The sequence below is a fragment of the Podarcis gaigeae genome (genome assembly GCF_964106915.1).
Source record: "Podarcis gaigeae genome assembly, chromosome: 12".
Lineage (NCBI taxonomy): Eukaryota > Metazoa > Chordata > Lepidosauria > Squamata > Lacertidae > Podarcis > Podarcis gaigeae.
Genome location: NC_139688.1, coordinates 33,737,431 through 33,762,358, shown reverse-complemented (window position 1 = coordinate 33,762,358; position 24,928 = coordinate 33,737,431). Strand labels below are relative to the sequence as shown.

The 24,928-nt window shown below is 41.5% G+C and overlaps 1 protein-coding gene across 5 annotated transcripts in view; it reads right to left on the bottom strand.

Moving 5' to 3' along the window:
- Positions 1-24,928, bottom strand: part of HDAC9 (histone deacetylase 9) — a 469,199-nt gene that overhangs the window by 203,140 nt on the left and 241,131 nt on the right. For 4 of the 5 annotated variants that reach the window (XM_083705231.1, XM_083705235.1, XM_083705232.1 and 1 more), the window contains 6 exons: positions 22,728-22,969; positions 20,846-20,993; positions 19,469-19,595; positions 17,472-17,593; positions 7,026-7,157; positions 4,764-4,876 (listed from right to left, as the gene is read on the bottom strand). In XM_083705231.1, coding sequence (XP_083561357.1) covers positions 4,764-4,876; positions 7,026-7,157; positions 17,472-17,593; positions 19,469-19,595; positions 20,846-20,993; positions 22,728-22,969 — 884 coding nt within the window. The remainder of the gene's footprint in view (positions 1-4,763; positions 4,877-7,025; positions 7,158-17,471; positions 17,594-19,468; positions 19,596-20,845; positions 20,994-22,727; positions 22,970-24,928) is intronic. The other variant, XM_083705234.1, reaches the window with a different exon arrangement.

Below are 24,928 nucleotides of genomic sequence, written 5' to 3'. Positions count from 1 at the left end.
CACATGGTTGCTATCAATGTAGTCTTTTAGGGAACGGGGTTGTTCTGGGCGAAAGAAAAGCTACTTATCAGTGTGAAGAGGTCACACGCCTGCCCCTTGGATCAGAGTTCACACACACAATTAATTCATTATTAGGGAAAGTCACTGCTGGAGATTGAACTGGGCTTTTCAGTCTTCAGGGGTTACTGTCCTGGCAGTGACCTGAAGAAATTATCCCATTAGCCTTATATCTGACAAATTGCTTTCCCTTATGTTCTTTCTTAAAAACCAGAAGATCCACACATAGTTTCCATGCAATTAATAGGATTAATGCAATGCAATACGGTATCACGTAATTACATGCTGATGTCAAAATAAATGTGTTAAGTCTTTAAGGTGCCCAGATTTTGATGCAAGTTTGAAGCTGCAGATGGCAATCATTTCCTGCATGTTCAGTATTATCAATTAAAGATATTAAGGTTGTTAAAAACCTCACATAGTTATGCTATATTAATAGTGTGATCCTATAACACTTATTTTGAAGTAAACCTGCTGATCTTGGTAAGATTGGCTTCTGAGTAAAACTGCTAACTCTATGCACATGGATAGCTGCAATAAAGTATTCTGAATGCTCCATGTAAGAAGTTCACAAGGAAGGTATATCAGTCAAGGCAATAGGTACACTATAAATAATATACGATACACATAATAGCTGCTTTTCCTGTTAGTAATAAATTAATATTAAAAAGTAGTAGTGGTGGTAGCAGCAGCAGCAGAAGTAATAACAACAGAAGCTATAACATGCTATGGCATCAAGCAGACATTTTCTAAGTGAAAACGTCAAGCTATGTCCGCCTATTATCAAGTCTGTGATGTCCAATCTTTGAGAGCTAGGATCCTACATTTTCTTATAATGAAATATTCCTCTTTCTAGTAATTCTCTAAGAAGGCATGAAGCTCTGTGTATATATTTAAGACACCCACTCTTTTGTGTGGTGCTCACACCTATTAAAAGCTTTTAACCAACCTCTCATTCTCATATGTGGGGTGATAAAAAGCATGGGACTTTGAGAAAAGCGGTGAAGAACCGGGGGGGGGGGGACTGGGGGATAGAGCAAAACCTTCCTCTGAATTGTTTGTTTTAATGGAATTAAGCCAATATGGTACTCAGTATGGTTCTCAGAAGGTTTAAAGATTGAAGTCTGCGTACTTGCTGTTTGCCCGCAAACCTAGATTTGTTCCACTATCTCACCCTTATTATTATATTATATTCCTGAACATGGTGTTTTGAGCTACAGTTCCCACCAGCCCTGGTCACCTCAGCCTGGGGTGATGGGAACTGTAGTTCAAAATATTTGTAGAATACCAGGTTGGGGAAGGTTGTGTCACTCACTTGCTTTTGTACATCTACGGTAAGGAAAAGTGTGAAGATTTTAGTGGAAGAGGCATCTATTCAAACTGCTGCTATTGTTGCTATTTTACAATAAACAAAACTATGTATCTCTACAAAGAGATTACGGAACTGGGTACAACTGGAGGGGAAGAACAGATCTAGTAAGCAGCTGATGCTGTTAGACATGAGAACAGCAATTTAACACACTTTCCCTTTATAATTAACTAATTAATTAATATACTGATGGCATGCCAAAGTGGCTTCTAAGCAGCTGACAAGCATAAAATCAATTATAAGATAGCCATGCATAATTAAAATACACAATACAGCAGTACCATCATAGCATTAAATACATCCAGAATTAAAACATTCAGTAAAGCAAATAATTGGTGCTAGGTTAAGACCTTGTTTGTCTGCTTAACAGGGCAATCCTAACGAGGGGATATAGAGGAACAACATGGCACATCTACTGCTATATCCCAAGTGCTGCTGCTGGCTAATGCAGAAGGTGGGATTGCTTTGGGTTTTGTCTTTGATATGCCACTTTGGGGGAAAGCCACCAACATCTTATGTAGGGGTTATATTACTACCATCCACTATGATGAAGCTGGGGCATCTGTTGCAGCCCCCCACCCACCACAGGGTGGGTGGGTGACGTTTGGGTTAGCCATACTTGAAATAAATGAACAAAGCAAGTATTAAGAACTTATTTGAAGGCTGCAGGTATATACATAAAAAAATTGCATGCGAGAAAAATTATAGTGTTTGGGGGAAAGTATGCTTTAACTCTATTTTAAAGGCCACACATTTGAACATGTACATTCCTCTAAGTAAGTAAAAGAGAAGCTTTCTCACTACCAGCTAGTGATGACTGTGATGCCAATGCCCCTCTCTTTACAGATGTGCTGTGATAAGATTACTATAGTACATTTATACTTAAAAACAGAACACTTGCTACAATAAACTTCCAGAGAGTAACCAGACAAATTATTTTACTGTTTTTCAGTATGTACTGCAGGATAACAAACAATACATTTAATCTAGACAGGAAATTACCAACATGAACCGCAACTCAGTAAAGTCAAAGTACTAAACTGGCTGAAATCCAAGTAATTTGGTCTAAATGGGTTGTATGCAGCTCTGGCTATGTGTCAGTTATTGTATATATATTTTTGAGTTGCATGCTCCAAATCTAGGTTTTCTGATGTTCTCCACACACTAAAAGCTTGTGTGCCCCCAAGGCAGCCGTATTAAGAAATATTTCTATATTCTTCATTTAGTGTTCTGCTCAATTGGAGGCTCAAATTTATATCAGAAATATTTTACTGCTATGCATCACAACTAAGGAAGAGCAAATATGTCAGTTTCAGATTCCAGTCTCAAGTTCAGTTCTCCATATTTCCACATCAGTCTGTGATCTTTTGCAAACTCCCCATGAAAATCCACCAGCATTTTAGTGTGAACTGCTCCTGATATTTTCCCTATAGTTTTGCAAAGCAATTTTTCCTAATCTAATGCAAACATTTTGTATGCTGTTTTCACTAATATATGCATTTTAATGCACATCTTACCCCAATATATACATTTCTGTACACATTACTTGCATTGTAAAATTCATGGAAGTGCAAATTTTGAAGCATGGCTGTGTTCCAGTTGGCATACTGTTACTCAAAGTTTCATCTTTAAAGGTGAACTGAATCTAATTTCTCCCTCATCTCTGATCATAACATCTGACTTAAGCATCTGTGACGTTGTCTAAAACTGCCCCTATCTGCTACTGTGAAGTATTAGACACCAGTATTCTTAGATTTCTCATTTAAGGCCCTGTTACATATAACAAAAATCACCAAACTGACTGAGAATATGGCTTGAGTGTATCCCCAACCAGCTTGACATGTACTGATTTTGTCATAGTTTAAACTTTGCACCCAACTTTCGGCCCAACTCACAGTCAGGACAACACCACTAGCTACCAGCAATAGTGCAGCATGCAAGTTAAGTGAGGAGCTGGCCAGCCATCTGAGCACTTTGCCACATGCTGGAAACTTGTTCATTGTGGTTGTGTGAGCTGCTCTTTAGTTCCATGTGCACAGATTTATATACCAACAGACCATGCTAACACAAAGTATTATTTCTGAATTTTTGAATGACCTTCTTGGACATGACAGCTATACCTAGATCAAGGAAATGGTAGAAAGAGGGAGCATGTGTGTGCATGCAGGTCAGCTGATGATTATGAGTCCCCCCCCATGAGTCCCTTTTGGCTATAACCACCCTTTTATATGTAACCCCTCCCAATCTACTTTCCCACTTCCAGTCCCTTTCTTCCTTTGCCGTTCTTCTCATGTTTGAGCATTAGGTCAGTGGCATAGCTTTTTCCAATATTGCTCTGGTGAAAACAATGGCGCATACCCAGAGACTAGAGGAATTTGATCATTTTCATCAGGGAAGGTGAAAACTCGCAACCAGGCTGGTGTAAATCCCACAAGACATATATCTTTTAGGATTGTTCACAAGCTCCTCCCACTAAGAGGCTCTTGCCCCGCCTTCCACTTTTATAGGCACACCATTCAAAAGGCCAGCGAATTATGCAGAAGTGTCTCTGCAGGGGACGTGCATGGTTTCACTACTCCATTTGATAATCATATTTAAGCTATTACTAAATCGGTCTAGCAGTCTTCTCCATTCTATTTCTCATTGTCCTCTCTCCCTTTAAAGGGATAGCATGGGGAGAACTGGACCTACCTGTATGGTTCTCAGAGGTTAATGTGCTGAGACAAGTTTTGTGTATGCGTGCATTTCAAATTTTATTGAATGTTAATGTGTATTTCAATTTTTGTAAGCCACTTTGAAAGATCATGAGCAAAAAGATGGTATACACTTCTCAAAATAAGTGAAATCAGGACAATAGAGTTCTGTTGCAGTCTCCAACCAGTGTTCCCGGGTGCCACTTCTATTGTTATTGCCTACTGGTCCAAAAGAGCTGATCAAGGCAGCTTGAGATGGAGAGCAGGGTTGGTGGTCAGCAGACAATATCCTTAGGAAGCTGATGAGGGTCTACTGTTGTTGCTGCCCTTCCCCTAGGCCAGCACTCAAAGAGCTCAGGGCAGCTACCCTAGTAATTGCCCACAGGGTAACATTACAAAACTGGGAAATTTCAGTGGTGACCACCATTGGAGGGTTACCAACCTCCTCCCGCTCTTATCCATCATTAAGGTTGCTTACTCATTCCTACGCTAGTTGGAAACATGTAGGAGAGGAAGGGAACAGGCTAACATGCACATCCCACTGGGTGCCCCCCACTAGGAGGGGCACCAGAGGACTCCATGCAGAGGGCCCTCCCAAAGCTGGTGAAATGATTCCCAGGCCAATGAAGGGATTCTGGTCTTACCTCAGCTTGGGAATTCATTGGCAACACTGAGGTGTCGTTCTCTGTATTCCCAGCAGGGGCATTACTTGGTGAACTGGGACCTGAAACTGGTGAACTGCTACTGACTGATGATTCTGGGGGTGGAAAGAAGAAATAAAAATAAGTACACATAGTATTTCGGAAATATCAGCTACAGCAAACTGTGTGTTACTACTTCCTGCTCTTCCTGTCAAAGAAATATAACATAAAGGTGACATATAATATAAGACAACTAAGTTCTATTTTTATTCACTCTCAGAATCAATTCCATGATTCTTCCAATAGACAAAGGGGACAATTTATAACTCGGGCAATTCTACCCCCTCTCACCGCTGCCTCAGAGATAGCAAGTTACTCAGCAGCAGGAAAATACTGAAAGGGAGTTACTAATGAGTAAAGGAAAAGGAAGTACCTTTGGCTGCATTCTCTGCTGCCTCTGTGAGAGATCAGCATGACAGAGATACTGGACACTCAAAGGTCATAATAACATGTCATCAATTCATGAGGCCTACTGCCATTCCTAGGCTGTTTGGATAAACCCCTGGAGGACTTCAGTTGTGAACCAGCCTTTATATGAGTAACTAATAAAAAACAATACCTCATTGGCAGTGCATCTCTGTCAGTGAACTCTGGGGGAAAGCATGAAGCTTAAAACATCTTAACGTGGCGTTTTCATGGTTATATCTTATTTTGTTTTGATGCAGTACATTTCTGCATGCTTTCTAAAGAATAAAGGGCAGTTTTCACTAATATATCACACAACTGTTTAAAGATGTGAGCTCCTTATTGCAGCTGAGGAAAACAACAGTTGCTGAACTTGGATCCATGTGGTCAGTCAGTAAAAATATCACCCTTACTATCAATATTAATGCAAACTTTACACTGAAAAGCAAGTAAAGAGACCAGCTCATTTTCTACTCATGAATTGTTGCCCATTTTATCTCTCTCTCTTTCACGCCTATTCCTGACACTTTAGGGGTAGTGCAGGCCCCCCCTAAAAAACCTACAACATTTGTACCTTCAGTTGTAGTACCTCTGTTAAATTTACACATTTTAAATCATATTACAGTGAACCCCAGCATTTCATACAAAGGAAGGGATTCTTTTTTAAAAAACTGATTTGAAAATTTTCTCATCTATACAAAGGATTAAATCCTTTCATTTAAAATAGTTCATTTCCCCTCATCAAACTCAACAACCCTGACTGTGTATCTTATGGGATGTAGTGTTAATTTTTCCAGAGGAATAAAGAACAAAGATGACCACTGTTTATTTTGTCCATCTGTCTGAGATGTCACACATTTCAGATAACACTACAACCTTTAGAAAAGAACCTTTAGAAAAGAACACAGAGCTCAAAAAACAATAACAACTAGAAACTGGTGATAACTACTGAAGATTGTTGGTCATTTTCCTAATAAAAGGATGCTTCCTTCTACCACCTAGTTTTGTGCAAACTCTGATTTTACAAAAAGGAAAAAAAAGATTTTCATTAACATCAGAAGAATTGAATACATAGAGTTCTCCTCAGCATCAACTTTAAGATATGTATCATTTGGACTGACTTTTGTAAATTATCTGCATCATCTGATTTAATTTACACAACACAGGACAAAGAGTAAAGGTAGCCATGGTAGCCTGGAAGAAAAATCCCAAAGTCCTTCTTAGGACAATATCTTTGTGGGGTCCACCAAAACATAAATAGTACGCAAGCTTTTGTGTTCCCCAGAACCCTTTACCAGGCTAGATGTTTAAACTTACCAGATGCACACATGGCTGGTTTGACAAACACCCAAAACCTTTTTTTTTTTTTTTTTTGCCAGGAGTGGCCAGTGTGGTGGTGTGAAACTGCTCTTCCAACAACAGTGTCATTGTGGCTTCCTGGGACAGTGAGGGAACAGAAAAGGGCAGTGGCGAGATGTGTGTGACCTCAATGGTAGCAGAGCTGTATTGGTTCCACCAGTGGCTGCCCAGCTGTGCCATCATCACCATCTTGCCTCATCCCTGCACCATCCCAGGAAGTAGATCCATGGCCCACCACACCAGCCGCTCCCTCTACAAGTTTCAACATATAGCCTGATGAAGAGTTCTGGTGAACTCAAAAGCTTGCACACTACTCTATGACAATTTGGTTGTCTCAGTAAAGATATTACTCTAGTATGGACTTAATAAACATGCTCATTTATAAAGATGATATTTCTCTCCAAATGCAAACAGGATCTCTCCGGTCCAGTCTTTCATTACCTGTCACCTCAAACAATCTTTTCTTGAAGGAGCAGACAACGGTTCCATCCTTTCTCCTGAGTAAAGGGCTGCTTCTCCTTTCCGTCACCTTTTGTTTTAATCTGGAGCGAACTTTTAAGTTGGGCTCGGAGGCTGGGAATGGAGACAACAAAATACATCTTTATGATACAGAAAGCTAGAGGTCAGGAAGTGGGAATAAATAGTTTTTCTCCCTCTTAAATCATAAGCAAGTCGGCAAGTCAACGGCACAGTAGGACATCAGTTATAAATAGTATTTATTCATAAGCATGTTTTAGTCTCCAACTTTTTTTAAAACTGTATTCACCTTCAGAACATCCTGTAAGGCAGAGCGACATTATTTAATGGATGGAGTCTTGGGCTTGACTAGAAGCCAGGTACTAAATTCATGTCAGAGGTCACATATGAACAACAAAAAAGGGGGGCGGGAGTCAAACTCCAAGATGCGAAATAATTATTTATTTTAAAAATGCCTGATGCATTTCAAGTAATAGCCCTTCATCAGACACAGTGCTATATGCCAGCTAACAACATGAGAGATTCCTGTAATCTCAAAGCAGCTTCTCATCTTAAAAAATGCTAACAATATGTTTATTATTTTAAATCCTAGGTAGCCCTGCACTTGTCCATTCATACTGCTCCTGGTGTTTCCGTAAGCACCGTTTCAGGGTTGTAAGGCAGGGACAGGCAGCCTGTGCCCCTCCAGCTGTTGTTGAACTCCCGTCAGCTCTAGCCAATATGCCCCATGGTTGGGGAAGATGGAAGTTGGAGTCCAGCAACATCTGGAGGGCCACAGGTTCTCCATCCCTGCCCTAAGGGGGAAACTAATGGGTAAATAGGGGGTCTACGATAATTTCTCTTGATGTGTTTTTCTTTGGGCTAAAGCATTTGCAAGATGGAGATCTGGCTCTGATTTCTGGTCCCAGGTAACTGGAGTTTACAGTGGTACCTCAGGTTAAGTGCTTAATTCATTCCAGAGGTCCGTTCTTAACCTGAAACTGTTCTTAACCTGAAGCACCACTTTAGCTAATGAGGCCTCCCGCTGCTGCCAGGCTGCCAGAGCACAATTTCTGTTCTCATCCTGAAGCAAAGTTCTTAACCCGAGGTACTATTTCTGCGTTAGCGGAGTCTGTAACCTGAAGCGTATGTAACCTGAAGCCTCTGTAACCTGAGCTACCACTGTAATCCTCCCCCGACATAACCATTTCCCTGACACATGGCATATCCCTGCCCACCACCACCCCCTGCTATTAACTGTGTAGGTGGGGGAGAAGAGGAAAAGGCAACTGATGGTGGCTACTGGCAGTGATGGCTATGCTGTGCCTCTGAATACCAATGTGTGTGCTTCTGAATACCAATTGCTGGAGACAGCAGAAGGGGAGAGGGCTCTTGTGCTTGTATCCTGCTCACAGGCTTCCCAGAGGCATCTGGTTGGCCACTGTGAAAAGGGGATCCAGGACTCAGTGGCTATTGGCCTGATCCAGTAAGCTCTTAAATACAATAGGAGTACTTTTCTTCCACCCTTCCATGGTTAATGCTAACTTCAGGGAGGATTTCAATGGAAGAAACAGCAAGGGAGATGTTACCCAAGACAAGATCCCAATGCCAACTCTCTTCCCCACAGCTCCTTGTAAGGACAGAAAACAATATTGGCAGTCTGATCAGACGTCTCCCACGTCACACCTAGTTCATCACCTTTCAACAGAAATGACCTGTTAAAAGTGCTTCATTTCACCAGTGACTTTAAAGCAGTTCTGTTTTTAATGTTTTCAAAACAAATACCTGCTCCCTAAGAAAACCTGCCCTATCAGCATGCAAAAGCACTGCATTATCACCAAGTTGTTTTTCTCTCTCCTTCTCTCTTTCAACCTATAATCCCACCTGACAATAATTACAATTTGCAGTGAAGTCATCTCTGGCTTCGACTCAATTTACTTGTAGGGTTATATTCTATTTATAGGTCTCCATGTTCCTCCAACTGCTGAAGTTTTCCATATTGGTGCCTGAATGATGGGATGTACTCTTCAGGGCCCGAAGAAAAAGCTCCTCGCCATTTCACTAGGGAGAAGTCCCACTTGCCTCTGAATGTGTTTTCATGCCCAGCCGCTTTGATTGCCTTTCTATTTTTATCCACCTCCCCATCGCGCTCTGCATTTCAATCAATAGCATAAACACAAGACCGCCCTTCTGTGGAGGACTGAATTTATGCTCCAGTGGAAAAGATAAACTACTTCCATTAAAGATGAAGCATCATTATTTAAATGAAAACTATTTCACAACAGGGGTAGAAATCAGATTACTACCTCACCCCTTGCTGGAAGAAAGGAAAGAAATTAAAAACTTTACCAAATGAGAGAAAACACCTAGAATAAGAGTAAGCAACATGGTGTCCCCACCCACAGATGTTTTTAGACTGTAATCCTCACCATTAGCCATGTTGGCTGGGGATAATGAAAGTCCAGAACATCTTTGAGGACTGAATGTTGCCTGCCTACCCCTGTCCTGAATATGTTCTCAATATACCTAGGACAACTGGACTAGAATGTAGCATGACTGTTTCAAACAGTATGTTGGTTTTTGTTTATTTATTGAATGCATATCTTGCAGGGAGGCAGACAACAAATGATTATATATATATATATATATATCCCTTTAAAAAAATTCCAGTACAGAGGCAGACTGGGAAGAATCTCAATTTAAAATGCTTGTTGAAAAGAGGAAGGTCATCAACAGATGCTGAAAAGACAACAGAAATAGCTCGTGTCTAATATGCAACGGGAGGTGCCACAATGCTAAGCACCAATTCCTATGCTGTGTGGAATGGACCTCCCAATAAGATGGCATCTGCAGGTGGCCCTCAACTGCACAGTGATGGACTGGGTATAGAAGGGGTGAGATAAACTTTCAGGTATCCTGCTTCCAATCTGTATTGGGCTTCATACATCAAAACCATCACCTTGAACCTAACCATGACCTTGATTTGGGGAGGAGGGCATCTGCAACATGGAGAAATTGACAGTAAGGTAAAGGTAAAGGGAACCTTGACCATCAGGTCCAGTCGAGACCTACTCTGGGGTTGCAGTGCTCATCTCACTTTATTGGCCGAGGGAGCCGGCATACAGCTTCCGGGTCATGTGGCCAGCATGACTAAGCCGCTTCTGGAGAACCAGAGCAGCTCACGGAAACGCCGTTTACCTTCCCGCTGGAGCGGTAGCTATTTATCTACTTGCACTCTGACGTGCTTTTGAACTGCTAGGTTGGCAGGAGCTGGGACCAAGCAACGGGAGCTCACCCCGTCACGGGAATTTGAACTGCCGACCTTCTGATCGGCAAGCCCTAGGCTCTGTGGTTTAGACCACAGTGTCTCCTGCATCCCTTTAGAAATTGACAGTAGAGGCCCATAAATAATCTTTGTCACCAACTCTGCCTTCTCCATTGTCTGGTACGTGTAAAAGGCTGGGGGACTGGGACAGGGATTTCTCTTATTTGTGCTGGGAAATGCTTTATAAAGATTGGATTCTGACAGATAACAGACTATCATTCTCATAAGATCCCAGCAACAAAACAGGTCTTTGTATCAAATTGCAGATCATTACTTAATGAACCTCATCAGGAAGGTATACTATTTAATTGGTGTACAAAAAAGAATCCTGCAAACTGTAGTTTATTAAGGGTGTGGAGAATTTTAGCTCTATGAGGGAGAAACTACAACTCCCTGGATTCTTTGAGGGTACAGATTGTGCTCTGAATATATCTAGTCATAGTGAGCAAGTCCTTTATCTCCAGGCCATACACTCATATATAAGAAACTAGAGTTTTGGAAAACAACCTTTTGTCATTGCTTAAGATATTATAATTGAAACATTTAGCCCGTAGGGTGTACTTAAAAAAAAGGACCATAAATGTCCAAATTACTAAATTTGGCCATGGCGCTTTTTATTGTGACATGCCCCAATTTCTCAGTGATACCATAATTTGTGACAATATATTTAAGAAAGGTGATATGAGTACAGAACTTTGTGGTACATCCAGAGAGGGAGGGGGGAGGAACCACAACTGGTGTACAAAATAAAAATAAAAGTTGCCTGTTGTTGTTTGTTTTGTTTGGAAAGCGCAACACTGTTATCTGCATAATGAGACCCATTATGGCATAATGAGGCTAGGCTCAAATGCCCACTCAGCCATGAAGCTTCTCTGGCGACCTTGGGTCAGGGCAGCACAACCTACCTCACAAGGTTAACAGGCTAAATTGAGGGAGGTATGTTGTCTTTGGCTCCTTGTAGATAAAGGTGGGGCATAAGTCTGTTAAATATAAGAAAGGCTAGGGGGGAAGGAAAAATGCTACCCCTTCATAGTACCTGAGGATTTGCCTCACTAAGAAAGTTGATTAAAATAAGCTCACGTTCAGATTTGGTCTTTTCTATCTGGAGTTATAACAACAGCAAAACTTAATTAGCTTCATACACAATGTAAAACCTTCCATCTGGTAGAGTAATTTAGCAAAATTAATTGTATACCACCATAAGTCGATGAGACACTGAGGAAAACCATTGAAATGCTATTTCCTTTCCTTTGGAAGGGAATTATGTACAATTTCGGCATGATTTGCATTGCTAACAGTGAAATCCAACTGGGAGGAATCACTCTCATTTATATTACTTTCCCATGAGAAAATCAAGAGAGAACTATAAAGCTAGTGCTGTTATTCATAAATAGCTCTGAAATACTTAGAGCTTTCAGCTTTAGCCAAGACATGCTACTTGGCAGCAGGAACCTCTAATCACAGGCCTGATCACATATCCAATGTTAAGTGTGCTTCTTTGTAACTTCAAATGTATCTTTGTTCAATAACCTAAATAATCTGTTTATGAGGTCTTGACTACTACGGCCACAACTATGAAGTCCTAGGGCTTCCTGCACTCTCAGAGTGATGGGAGTTCTTACTGGAGAATACTCCTTCATGGGCCAGTTTGTATAATAAGATTCTCCTGCTTCTCATGTAGCTTTATGGAGATTTGGAGTTGCACAGTTCACTAGTCCTGCATCTACCTTTCTTTTTGCAGATCTGTCATAGTGGTTCATCAGAACCTCAAATTATGCAGTTTCCTGAAAGGAGGAGGAAGTTGACCCTTTCCCCACCTGACCCAGTGAAGAGTAATTACCAAGCTGCATGCTGGCCTCACATTGAAGGAATCACTATTGTCCACTAATGCTAGTAGTATCATGAGGAAGTAACTGGAGAACCTACAACAGCCTCTCCCAACCTGGTTCTTTCCAGAGGTTTTTGACTACAACCCCATCAGCCTGAGCAGTCATGGCCAATGGTCAGGAATTATGGGAATTGTAGTTGAAAACCTTTGGAGGGCATAAGGCTGTGGAAGGCTGCCTTGCAACATGTGGAAATATGTGCTACCAATGGGTGCAGTTTGATCAGCAGAACGGGGATGGGGGGGAGGGAATGCAGAACAAGCATGTATTCCACATGCCAAAAATATGTAAAGTTGTTTGAGTTTCCAAAAAAAGGGAGACTAATTATTAGACACTGTCTGGGAAGAAGAAATCTAAGGCAAATGTATAAATCTGATTCTCAACTCTGCAATATTTCACCAGGCACTTGAGAAGAGAGTTCAATATTTTCAGAAAATGCCTTCTAATTATGACCGCCACTATTCCAACCATATAAAAATCAATCTCAAGTTACACTTTGTTTCTAAACAATCAGTACTTTCGGCATTTTATACAATGGGAATTTGTCATTTTATACAATGGCAATGCTACCTATGATGTAAGCGAGCTTTGTACTGTACAGACTGAGAGCCAGTTCTGATATAACGCTTAGTACATTTTCTCTGTGGGAGATGTTAGCAATACAATTTCATCCTTTCTGGATTCCAGTGCCCATTTTGAACTCCAACCACATACACCAAGTGTGGGGAAGGTTTAGCCCTCCAGATTTCGCTGAACTACAACTCCCATCACCCCTGGCCATTGGTCATGTTTACTGGACCTGAACCTGTAGCTGACCCCTACACCTGGTCCCCAAGTATCCTTCTTAGCCTCAAAAGCATTTTCAGATGGGTACCCTTGATTCACTTGATACACTCAGCCCAACCAGAAGCACTCCTGTCTGTGCTCTAGAGGAGTTCTGAAACAGGCCTAGTCAGCATAATTAGTTGCAGCAGCAGCAGCAGCTGGTGTGCTAGGATGGAGCTATGGAGCTGTCCTCCTGGCACTGGCTTTGCTTGCCTGGACATGACTGGGGCAGATCAAGGGGTTGGTTAGGTAAGGACTGTGCACACACATCAGCAGAGCCAACTCAGTCCTCCCAACAGTGTATCTAGCTGTCCTCCCCACGCCGTCTCCATCTCAGCTATGTTGGGGCTGGAAAAGCTCTGCCCCACTACACAATCCACTAACTATTTGTCTTCCAAACTAACTCCCCTCTTCTCATCAACAGAGCAATACTTTTTACTCTGATTGCATATGCAGGCCAGACTGAGTCAAAATATTGCTAACCTACCCATCCCATCTCCTCTCTTACAGTTTGTGTGATATTTTATATATATATTCAGCTGTAGAAAGCAACTGGATGGAGTCCTTAACCAGACTTCCTAAATAATCAGCTTTTTTCAATCCAAATATACAGCTGTGAACTCAGAACCACACAGTTTGACAGTTGTGTGTTAATGTTTAATTTAACAGTTGTGGTAGGTAAGAATCCCTGTCGTCCCCCCCCCCCCGCCCCAAGACTACAGACAAAACAAAAGCTAATGCCTATGAAGCAGCAGCCTCAAAATTAGAGTAAAACATCACACGGTCAGCATCAACAAACCTGCTGGCTAAGAACGAGTATCTCTGACCATTCATAGCCCAAGAACAGGGAAAGAAGGGAGAGGAAAGACCACTTCTTGTGACAAAGGTCAAACATTTGCGGGCAAAGAACCTGTCTATACATATGAGTGGCTCATGGGACAGCTTTGTCTGGTAGGGTCCCAGGAGGATGTCGTAGGCTCCAGAATGTCCCTTTTGCCTAAGGGATGGCCCCATAGCCATCCTGATCAGTTTAGGGTCATTTCACTCGTGTCATCCTGGTTCCTGTTGCTTTTTCCTCTAAAACTGTTAGGCAATCATTGGGAGCTTTGTGAATATGTAGCTGAGGGCAGAAATTAGGACCACTTCAATTAGGGGCCCCGCGTTGCTTACTTAAACAGGATACATACAATACACGAACCAATTCTTAAGAGATGCAGTAAAACAAAATGGGAATTTTCCTAACACATAGCTCACTGTACTGATGTTCTGCCTATGCTTTCTTTTTTTAGTTTGAAAACCTGTCACATAAACAGAAGAACAGAAGTGACCAAAAATGAGATCAGCTCATTATTCATCTGTGTATGTCATATGTTGTGTTTCAAAAAGAGCCTCGTAGTTGTGCATTTTCTCTGTAGCTGACGTATGGTGTGCCCAAATATTTGGAATAATGTATAGAAAACATCTGGCTTTAATTATATTGTAGCCCTCTTATGCAGACAATGAGAATTGAATTAAGGAATATTTATAAACCCCCACAGAGATGTAAAAGTATTAACAGCTGCACCAGAACAATACTGTTAAAATGTTTGAAAATGTTTGGCCTTACCAATCAACAATTTTACACCTCATAAATATCAATAATGCTTTTTTAAAAAGAGAAATACATTTTTTTAAAAGGGTGGAGGGGGCAATTTAAATGTTCAAACTGTAGTATAATCCAGGCAGGAGTAATATGTTTATATATTATGTTGAGACTGGAGAAAAGATAATTGAAATAGCATTCTTTGGGCTGAACCCCTTCATTTTTATATATGTAATCAGCATTTTAGTGTCAATTTCCCCTAATAAACACATTCTTTTATGTATATTGAATAATAAACACATTTCACAAACAATATACGTGTTTTGTGCACCTCTCCCCTCCCCACAAATATGCATTTTTGTATAAACTGTTTGTTTGAAGAACTGCATTGCAAAATTCATAGAAGTGTGAATTTTGAAATATTTCTGCATTTGGGGCAGGGTAGTGACAAAATCAGGGCTGCACAGGCACACTACTGGAATTGGCTCTGCCCTTGTGTATACACAACCCCGACCCCCTTGCTCCACCCCAACCATATCCTGGAAGCTGCTGCAACACCGGTGTCAGGAGAGTGGTTCTACTCCACCACACCAGCTACCAAAATACTGGATTTGTAGGTTATGTCCAGTGCAGAACTGCTACTTTTGCCCCATTTTTCTTCATTGCTAGACCAAAAAGAAAAAGGAAAAAAAAAAGATGACAGATCAGAAAGTCTTGCTCAGGGGTAGGCAACCTAAGGCCCGGGGGCAGGATGCGGCCCAATCGTCTTCTCAATCTGGCCCATGGATGGTCTGGGAATCAGCGTGTTTTTACATGAGTAGAATGTGTGCTTTTATTTAAAATGCATCTCTGGGTTATTTGTGGGGCATAGGAATTCGTTCATTTTTTCTTCAAAATATAGTCCAGCCCACCACATGGTCTGAGGGACAGTGGACCGGCCCATGGCTGAAAAAGGTTGCTGACCCCTGGTCTTGCTAATCTCTTCTATGCATTTGAAACACAAGCAACAACTGCCTTTGAGGATTTAGTGTGAGTAATTCATACCATGCACTCACAATATTGAAGCACATGGTTGCAATACTTAAATTTATGAACAGAAGAACATTTATGGGGCAATGGAGCTCACCTTGGGTTGCACATGGACATTACAAGCTTTTTTGAGCTACTCATTCAAAGTTTATCAGCCCTCCTAATGCAAATATGCAACAGAATACAAACATGAAATTAGTGGTATGCAATATTTTCATTAGAAGGTGGTTTAAATTTTAGCTTTGTCAGTGAATATATCCCAGATAACTTTGATATTGGATGTTCCTTTACGTTCACATTGTATCCGAAGGTCAAATTAAGCTTCATATTGGTTAAAAAATGTTTGACGCAGAACCGAGCTGGAATTTAAGGTACCGTATTTTTCGCTCTATAACACGCACCTGACCATAACACGCACATCGTTTTTAGAGGAAAACAAGGAAAAAAACATTCTGAATGAAACTGTGGATGTATCATTTTTGTGCTTCATGCTGTGGCCACAGACATGTGATCTGATGGTGAATTTGGGCTGACCCAATGCAAAAATCCTGAGAATCCCTGTGCATCCATGGTTTGTAACCACGTTTTTGCACCATTGCAGCCCCAGGCAACAGTGGGTGCGTGATTTTTGGGGGGCAGGCTGTAGCCATGGACATGCTATGTGCTCTGATGGTGAATTTGGGCTGACCCAATGCAAAGATCCTGAGGATCCATGTGGATCCATGGTTTGTAACCACGTTTTTGCACCATTGCAGCCCCAGGCAACAGTGGGTGCGTGATTTTGGGGGGCAGGCTGTAGCCATGGACATGCTATGTGATCTGATGGTGAATTTGGGGTGACCCAATGCCAAAATCCTGAGAATTCCTGTGGATCCATGCTTTTTAACCACATTTTTGCACCATTGCAGCCCCAGGCAACAGTGGGTGCGTGATTTTGGGGGGGCAGGCTGTAGCCATGGACATGCTATGTGATCTGATGGTGAATTTGGGGTGACCCAATGCAAAGATCCTGAGAATCCCTGTGGATCCATGCTTTGTAACCACATTTTTGCACCATTGCAGCCCCAGGCAACAGTGGGTGCGTGATTTTTGGGGGGCAGGCTGTAGCCATGGACATGCTATGTGATCTGATGGTGAATTTGGGGTGACCCAATGCAAGGATTCTGAGAATCCATGCTTTGTAACCACATTTTAAGTGGGGAGCGAAGGAAAAACAAAGAAGGGACATTAGAGGGGTGTGCAGAGAAGCAGCTGGCTAAGAATGCAGGAGAGGGATTTAACGGGAGGGAGGAAAGAAAGGCAAAAGTTTCCCCCCACCCAAGCCAGCCATATCTCTCTCTCTCTCTCTCTCTCTCTCTCTCTCTCTCTCTCTCTCCCTCCCTCCCTCCCCCTCTCTCTCTCCCTCCCCCCTCTCTCTCTCCCTCCCCCACCCCCCCTCTCTCTCCCTTCCCCCCTCTCTCTCCCTCTCCCCCAGCAGCACCGGAGCTTGCCTGGAGGGGAGGGGCTTTCCCTGCTCTTTGTTCCGTTTCAGCAAACACAGCAACGAAACAGAGGAGGGTGGGCAGTAAGACCCTGAGGCAGAATGCAGGAAAGCAGCCGCTTCCTCTTTTCAGGTTTCGCTTCTCCGTGCAGCGTGCAGCGCCGCGATTTGATTTTTGCATGATTTTTCGGCTCCAGGGACCACACATTCGCTCTATAACACGCACAGACATTTCCCCTTCCTTTTTAGAAGAAAAAATCTGCGTGTTATAGAAGGAAAAATACGGTACGTTTATTATACTCACCGGTTTTTCGAAGCGGGAAATCATCCTTGGCCTCTTGTGCTCCTGGTAACGTGTATTTGTAGGAAGGGGACGTTCCACTAAGGGGAGGAGAACTTTGATCCAAAGAAGTATGGTGGGCAGCCCTACAGAAGACACAGATGGTCAATGCAATGTCTGACGTTATGTGAATTAACAATTTATACATGCAAGTTACAGAAAATGTTAAAGCTATAGATGCAGCTTGATTCTTCCAAGCGTGCAAAAAGCCTATGGGGCACACATAGCTAAGGGGCACACACAGTAAGTTATGGACTGCTCAGACTTCACAATCATTTTTCTCTGGGTAATTCATAAAATGCACATCAGAGAAGTGTCATGGCAGTTCAGATAAAATTTGCCATTGGACTAGTCATTTCAGTATCATTAATAGGGACTGACTCATGTATGCTGCATGCATATATCAAGATTTTCACCTGGCACCTTCATTACGTATATTTGGGCACCGGGCAAAAACATCTCTCTCTCAAAAACATCAGCAAAAACAAGACCTTCGGCTGATTAACATTAAATGTGTTTGTTGGAGTGGCTTAGTGGTTTGTTTTGTTCTTCTTGTTGCTCTTATTATATATTTCATATTCTCATTTTATGTTGTGAACTGCCCTGTGATCTTCAAATGAAGGGTTGTATATAAATTTATTTATTTATTTAAAAATAAAGTATTGTTTTCCTTTAGTCTAGGAACAAAACAAATTCTTACGAAGAAAAAGAAAGTCTGGGTCCCCTATTTGGTGTGAAATATCTGCTTATGAGAAACCTCTTTTTGACAACTGAGCATCAAAAAATAATAATAATACTTGCTGACATTCTCTATGTACCAAACCTGATGCCCTACTTAGTAAAAATGTTGGTTCCCTCGGCTTGAAGTGAGATGAGTTGCCTTTGACTAGACTTAAGCATCCAGGGTTTTTACCTTTACCTACTTAGTATTCCACCAATCTAACTCAATTTTTTCTTTAAGTGAAAAAGGCAGTGAAGACATTTTAGAGTCAAGGAGCAGCCTAATTTATTCTGGTCTTCAGTCAAAGATTAATCAAGAAACTCATTTATAGTTGAAATGAGAACCATTTTCCCCCAAATTCTATTCCATTTATCCTATTAAGGTGTAGAATAAAACACCCATTTTCATTTTTCTCAAGAATCTGCACAAGAATATCAATCTGAATGCCTTGCTTGGCATTTTGAACAACAACAAAAAATCATCTATTGTAATGAACTATTCAGAAAAATGGCATAAGCTAAAAGCAAATTCAAAGCCTCAAGATTGCTCAAGGATATCTGAGAAAAATAGTGAATCTCAGGCCTGTTGATGGGAATAAGTGGTAAATTGTGTAATTTGATCCTGAATGTGGTCATTTTGGTTAAACACAGCTGTTTACATTGGTTACAAAACTAAAGAGTGTTGGCATGTGTGAAATTCAATAGGGAAATATGTCTCCCTATTGCTTTTATCAAGCCCTATTCTATACTAATGATACTTCCACCAATTAAATACTTCTAATAAGCTAAAGGGGGAGGCTTTAGGCTGTCACTATTTTGTGGGAAGTACAGTATTCAATCACAAACCAGAAATTTAGTTTTGTCCAATCCAAGTGAACTAGAGCACTCTGTTGCCCTACTGCAACAAATCCACTTAAACAGACTTTTTGTGGTTGAGAATGTGATGGGAATATACTCTGAAAAGTGTAGAAGGAATGAACAGTTGATGGGGAAGAGAGGTAACACCTTGCAAGCAAACCAGGATGAATGCTAAGTATACAAGGCATCTGGTCGATCTACCTGTTAGGTTTTTATAAGTAAAGTCAATATCCAGCAGAGGTACATTAGCCCTTAGGATGCAAAGATGATGATATGCAGCATCTTTTTCAGTTTGCTATCATTTTGGAATCTGGAACTTTTAAAACTTGCTTTTCCACTTTATCAGATGGGGAGGGTTTAAGATAGCAGAAGGCTAAACATACGTGTACCAGAGCTTGGGGTGCCGGCTAACGGAATGGTTCTTCCCATTGGCTGGAGAGTCTTTCGTTGCAGATTTGCTCAATAGAAACTCTTGTAGTTTCTGCTTCACTTCTGTACTGGCCACTGCTCCTAAAAGAAATAGGTTTGTTTCCCATGTTTCTAATTGTATAGAGTGTCCAGAATTCATTAAAAAAACAGATGCACATACACAAGCAACAGTTTTGCTAGAAAAAAAATGTAAATATGAGTGTTAGACAATAGTTGTATCAAATAATGCCTTTCCCCTGATTTCCTTTCTTTAGAGAAGATGTCAAATACTGCAGTCATTAGAGAAAAATGAGAGCCTGGGCACTTAAAAAAATATTATGGATAGCTTTTGAAAGCACAGTATAAACTAGGGGAACACACTCTGAAATGTGTGTCATTGTGATCATTGAAGTAATACAGGTCTCTGAGAACCTTGTTTCAAAACTTTAAACATGCCATTATGCTACTGCTAAATTTATATAATTTCCCTTATAAGCTAAAAGCATATTTAAAGGATGTCACAACATTCTCTATTTTGCTAAATATTAGTACACACTTTATTATCAATGAGAAATTCCAGGGGGATAATGAATACATTTGGTGTTTATAAATTGTTATCCCATGTAAATAATATTTTTGAAGCACTGAAACAGCTTAGTTTTCACTCCCATTCCATTTGCGAGGGGAATTATATGTATCTGCCTCCCCCTAGTGAGTATCACATTCCAGTAATGCCATTTCCTTTTTTTGAATTTATTTGCCTAGAAGGCACAGTAATAGAAGACTGTCAATTAAAATCACCGTGCCCTATCTATCTATTTACATTTCCATACAAATATTAGCAATGCAATTAATAGGGATGATTTTGGATTTTAATGGAACACACAATGTGGGCAGTTCCAGCCTGTTGCTATTTTTGGGTGGGATTCAATCAAATTGTGGCAAATTTAGGTTGCACATTTATAATTGTTTGAGAGGTCCTGCACAACAAACCCACGAGAAATTGGACTTTTAGAATTAAGAAACACAATGGGAAAATGCACTGGGAAGTATGGAATAACACTTGCTTTGGCATAACATCCTCTAGTCTCCCCACAAACAAATTGGAATGAATGCTCATTAAATAGCCAGCATTGTCTAAGCTCCCCAAACAAATCAGGATAAACGCTCAATAAACAAATCACTTGGAAGTGCCCTGGACCTGAATGGAATTATATTGACAGACCATATTTCTATATATGTAGTCATTTACTGGAGGGGCAGAGGTGGTGGAGGAGGAGGAGGCAGTAGTGAGCAAGCCAATAGAAGTTAGATTGCATTTTTCAACCGGACCTTGGCTGAACAGATCTTACTTTCGCGGCTTCTTTCTTTGCTTCTGATTGGAGGAAGCTGCTCCCTGTGGTGCCTTTCCAGTTCCTGTTCTTGCCTTTGTTGCTCCAGTTTCTGCTCTTTCTCAATGAGTTCTTGCTGTTGCTTGATGGCTAAGAGTTCCTGTTGTAACTTGCAAAGAAGACATAGTCATAAGAAAGTATAGTCTTAAGGCTGGAGGTGGTCATGCCCAGCCACCACCCCGCTTGCAGTCCGTGGTCCTACAGCAAACAAAATCACCTGTGCATTAGTCCCTTTGAAAGCTACAGGAATTACTTTCTCCGGGACTAACTTGTCCCACTGATTTCAAGTTAATTCATAGTTGGATTGTATCTGTGCTGACTCAGAAGCACTCAGCCAATTTCACCAGGACTTACTCCCAAGTAAATCAAGAATACACTTGATGGCAGTATATATCATTGTTAAGCGAGCACTCATGAATGTGGTGGTGGTTCCTGATGGCCAGGGTGGAAGGAGGTGGTGGTGAGCAGATTATTTATTCTTGCTGTACCAACTCTTAGGCTGGTGCAGTAGAGGGTCTTCACTGGGCCCCTTGCTAGGAAATGGTCTGACGTTGGATCCAGTGGATCTGCCATCAGTCCTGCTCTGCTGCACACCCGCCATATCCCATTTCAGGGCCATATGACAGCTACCATTAATGGAAGATACTGCCAGCAGTAGTGTGTGCCCCACCATGCCTTCGGTGGGCTCAGCAGGAGCTCCCACAGCTGCAGAACCCACCAAACTGCAGTGGAGTCATCTCTGCTGAATCTTAACATCTGCCAGCAGCACAGATTATGGGACATGATTGCTGCACCCCTTTAGCTGGATCAGGGCCCAAAGAAAAGTAATTTCCTTCTTTGCCTTCAGATTTCTTTTGCTCTTCCAGTCCAGTGTTCTGACTTTTCTCTTTTCCAGAAAAGTGCCGTAAAATGTGACACAGCTCTATAATTATTGTTATCTTAATGTTTTAATCTCTATATAACCAGATTTTTTCTTTTGTAAGCACATTTTTTGTGCTATTTTTGCACATTTGCCATCGTGACCAAAGGCTCTGGTTGCTCTTCTCACACACCAAGCAAAGAGCAATTATTTCATGCCCAACTAATCACAGCTCTGAAGCACCATGAGCTATAAGCATGAGAGGCAAAAGCCCATCTTGGACTTTCTTGTATTGCTTAAGCAAAAGACCTTATTTAATTTTTCATTCTCTTCAGCAGAGCTAACTTAAAAAGGTCACATTAACTGTTCCCATTTTAACAGGCACAGAGTCAGTCCAAAGCTAACAAGCATTTTACAAAGAGACTCGTCAAAGCTAACACAATTAGGGGCTAAACACAACTGGATGCCTTTGGTGACTCTTCTGAAGATCTCACCTTTTCTCTTTTTTGGAGTTGTATCTTTTACAAATCTGGCCGAATTTCTGCATACAGATAGTACTGTGCAAAATATGGCCATGTGTCTTAAAGAAGGTCTTCTGTGCATACCTGTCTGAATCAATCTGTGACCCCATCCATAAGCAAAGAGAAGGAAACAATGCACTTCTAAAGCAGATTGATACAGCTCTCAATGTGTTCACTAATTGGCTGGAAAGTTTTCAGAACATTCCAATTAGGAATACTATGCATTTCTGCAAAGTACATGAATTTCAGGTGGCTCCCTCTGTTGTGCACCCCTGCAAACATTTTTATAAACACATTTGGAGGAATATCCACATGCTAACAAATGTATGCGTTCACCGCATGCGCCGCTCATATAGCTGAAGCTTCATTCTGCTGTATGGCATCCCAAGAGACAATGCCCTGAAGTCTTTGAACACTTAGCTTGCTATGGTGCAATCTGGGAAGAGAAGAAACATGTTGCTACCTTTATGTGTTCCTGGATCTGAGCTTGGTGCTGTCGCGTCAGGTTCTCGTGCTGCTTTTGAAATTCTGCTATAAGAAGCTGTTTCTGAATTTGCTGCTGCTGCTGGATCAGGAGCAGTTCCTGCTGTAGCTGCTTTTCACGTATCATTGGGTCCACCATGGGAACCATCATCCTGAGATCTGTCCGCAGGTCTAATGGCGTGATAGGTTCTAATCCCACAGGAACTTCTGACTTCACATCCACTGATGTACAAGGGGGGTGGGGGACAGAAAGGGTAGGGGGGAGGGAGGGGAAAGATCAGATAGGAGTTTTATAAAATCATGATATTTGCCATTCACCAGCTATTGTCAGTCATACAGCCTGTTGAATGTCACCTTTTGGCAGCAATAGAAACAGGACGTCAGCATTTATTTCCATGGCTTGGAGAGGGCAAGGGATGAGTCACTGAGGATTTGTGAGCATCCTTTGTGAGCACTAACAAGGCATGCTTGCAAATCACCAATGGTTTTCAGAAGAATATAGGTTGCTATTTAACATAGGAAGCTACTTATACCAAGCTGACCTTTAGTCCATCTGGCTCAATATTGTCCATTCTGACAGTGATTCTGCAGAGTTTCAAGCAGGGGTCTTTCTCTGCCATGCCTGGTGATGCGAAGGATAGCATGAACCTTCTGCATGCACTGGACTACTGAGCCACAGATCCTTCCTGTGATGGTTGCTGCAAGGCGAACAGACAAGTGCTCGGCCACCCCAAGCAGTGACACATGCAGAGATGCAACAGGAATGATCTCCTACTCCATTTCTGAATGTGGGATGATTGAATGATTAATGATAACAATTGCAAAGATAGGGAAGATTACCAGTCCCAGCCAGAGACTGACTGGAAGAAGGTAAGGCCAGAAAAGTAAATCATACAGAATATATTATAATAATAATAATTTTATTATTTGTCCCAGCCCATCTGATTGGGTTGCCCCAGCCTGCCTGGGTGGCTCCAGGGGACATCCTTCTCGGTGGGTAGGGACCTCTGTGGGCTCCTGGGTGCCTTTCATTACTTCACAGCTCAGTGCTTTGCTCATGCTTTGCACACAAAACATCCCAGCTTCAAGCCCTGGGAGGGCTGAAACTGCTCCTATCAGTGTTGACAAGACTCATCAATGGCCTGAGTCTAGATAAGGCAGCTTGCTATGTTGATAAGAGATGTTCTCTCTGTTTGGGATTGCTGCTGTAATACCCTTTGGCACCTCTGGAGGCAATAATGAGAAAAGAAATGAGGAAACATTTACAAGGCATAAACCCATGCTTGTCAAGATTAATTCATTTCTGGATTTCAGAATTTGGTGCTGTATTTCCAGTGGCAGAGAAGGGATTTCTTGTCAGAATGAGAATTTTAGCATGGCTTCCAAGACTAAATGAAGTTGAAACTTCATTCCTGCAGATTTTCCTACAGTCCAGAGTATGCCCACAAAATTGAAAGAAGAAGGCAACAGGAAATTTAAGGCTCTTTGTCAGTATCACCTTTTGTTTCTAGAAGGCAATGGGAACCATGGCTTTGGGAAGCGGGGTATTTGGTGATGGGGTATGTGTGGATGCTCCCATCTTTAGGTGTGGTTGACAGCAGGGTCCTCTCATAGGGTTATGGTGTGGGAACTGGGAGCTCTGACAACCATTATAAAACCAGTGGGAAAGCCAATATGTGGGGTATTTTGAGGTAGCCCTTAAGAGTCCCCTAAAATGCCATTTAATCTAACAGCACCAGAGTCACAGAGCATAACAAATGTCCATTGTTTTACGGACTGCAGTTCTGGAATCCCCCAAAGTTTTTGACACTTTCTCCTGGCAGCTGGAAAACATATGAATTCATATCACATATCTACTCTTTAGAATTTTATGCATTGTTTTCACAAAGATGAACTCTTCTCTTGTGAGCAGAATAAGGCCCATGGTGCACAGTAGATCCAGTAGAGGGCAGGAGCAGCCAACTATACCAGACAGTGTTTTAGAAAACAAATCTATGAGTTAGTCTCTTTGCCCAGATCCGTATATCAGAAGTATGTGCATGTGGGCATTGGAAGAATATCCTATCCCTTAAAATCAACATCCCCTTTCTTTGTTTCACTCACTTTTCTTCCACTGCCACAGTTCAATACAAGAAAAACGGAGCACTATATAAACATAATATTAGTGCTCTGGCTCTTCAA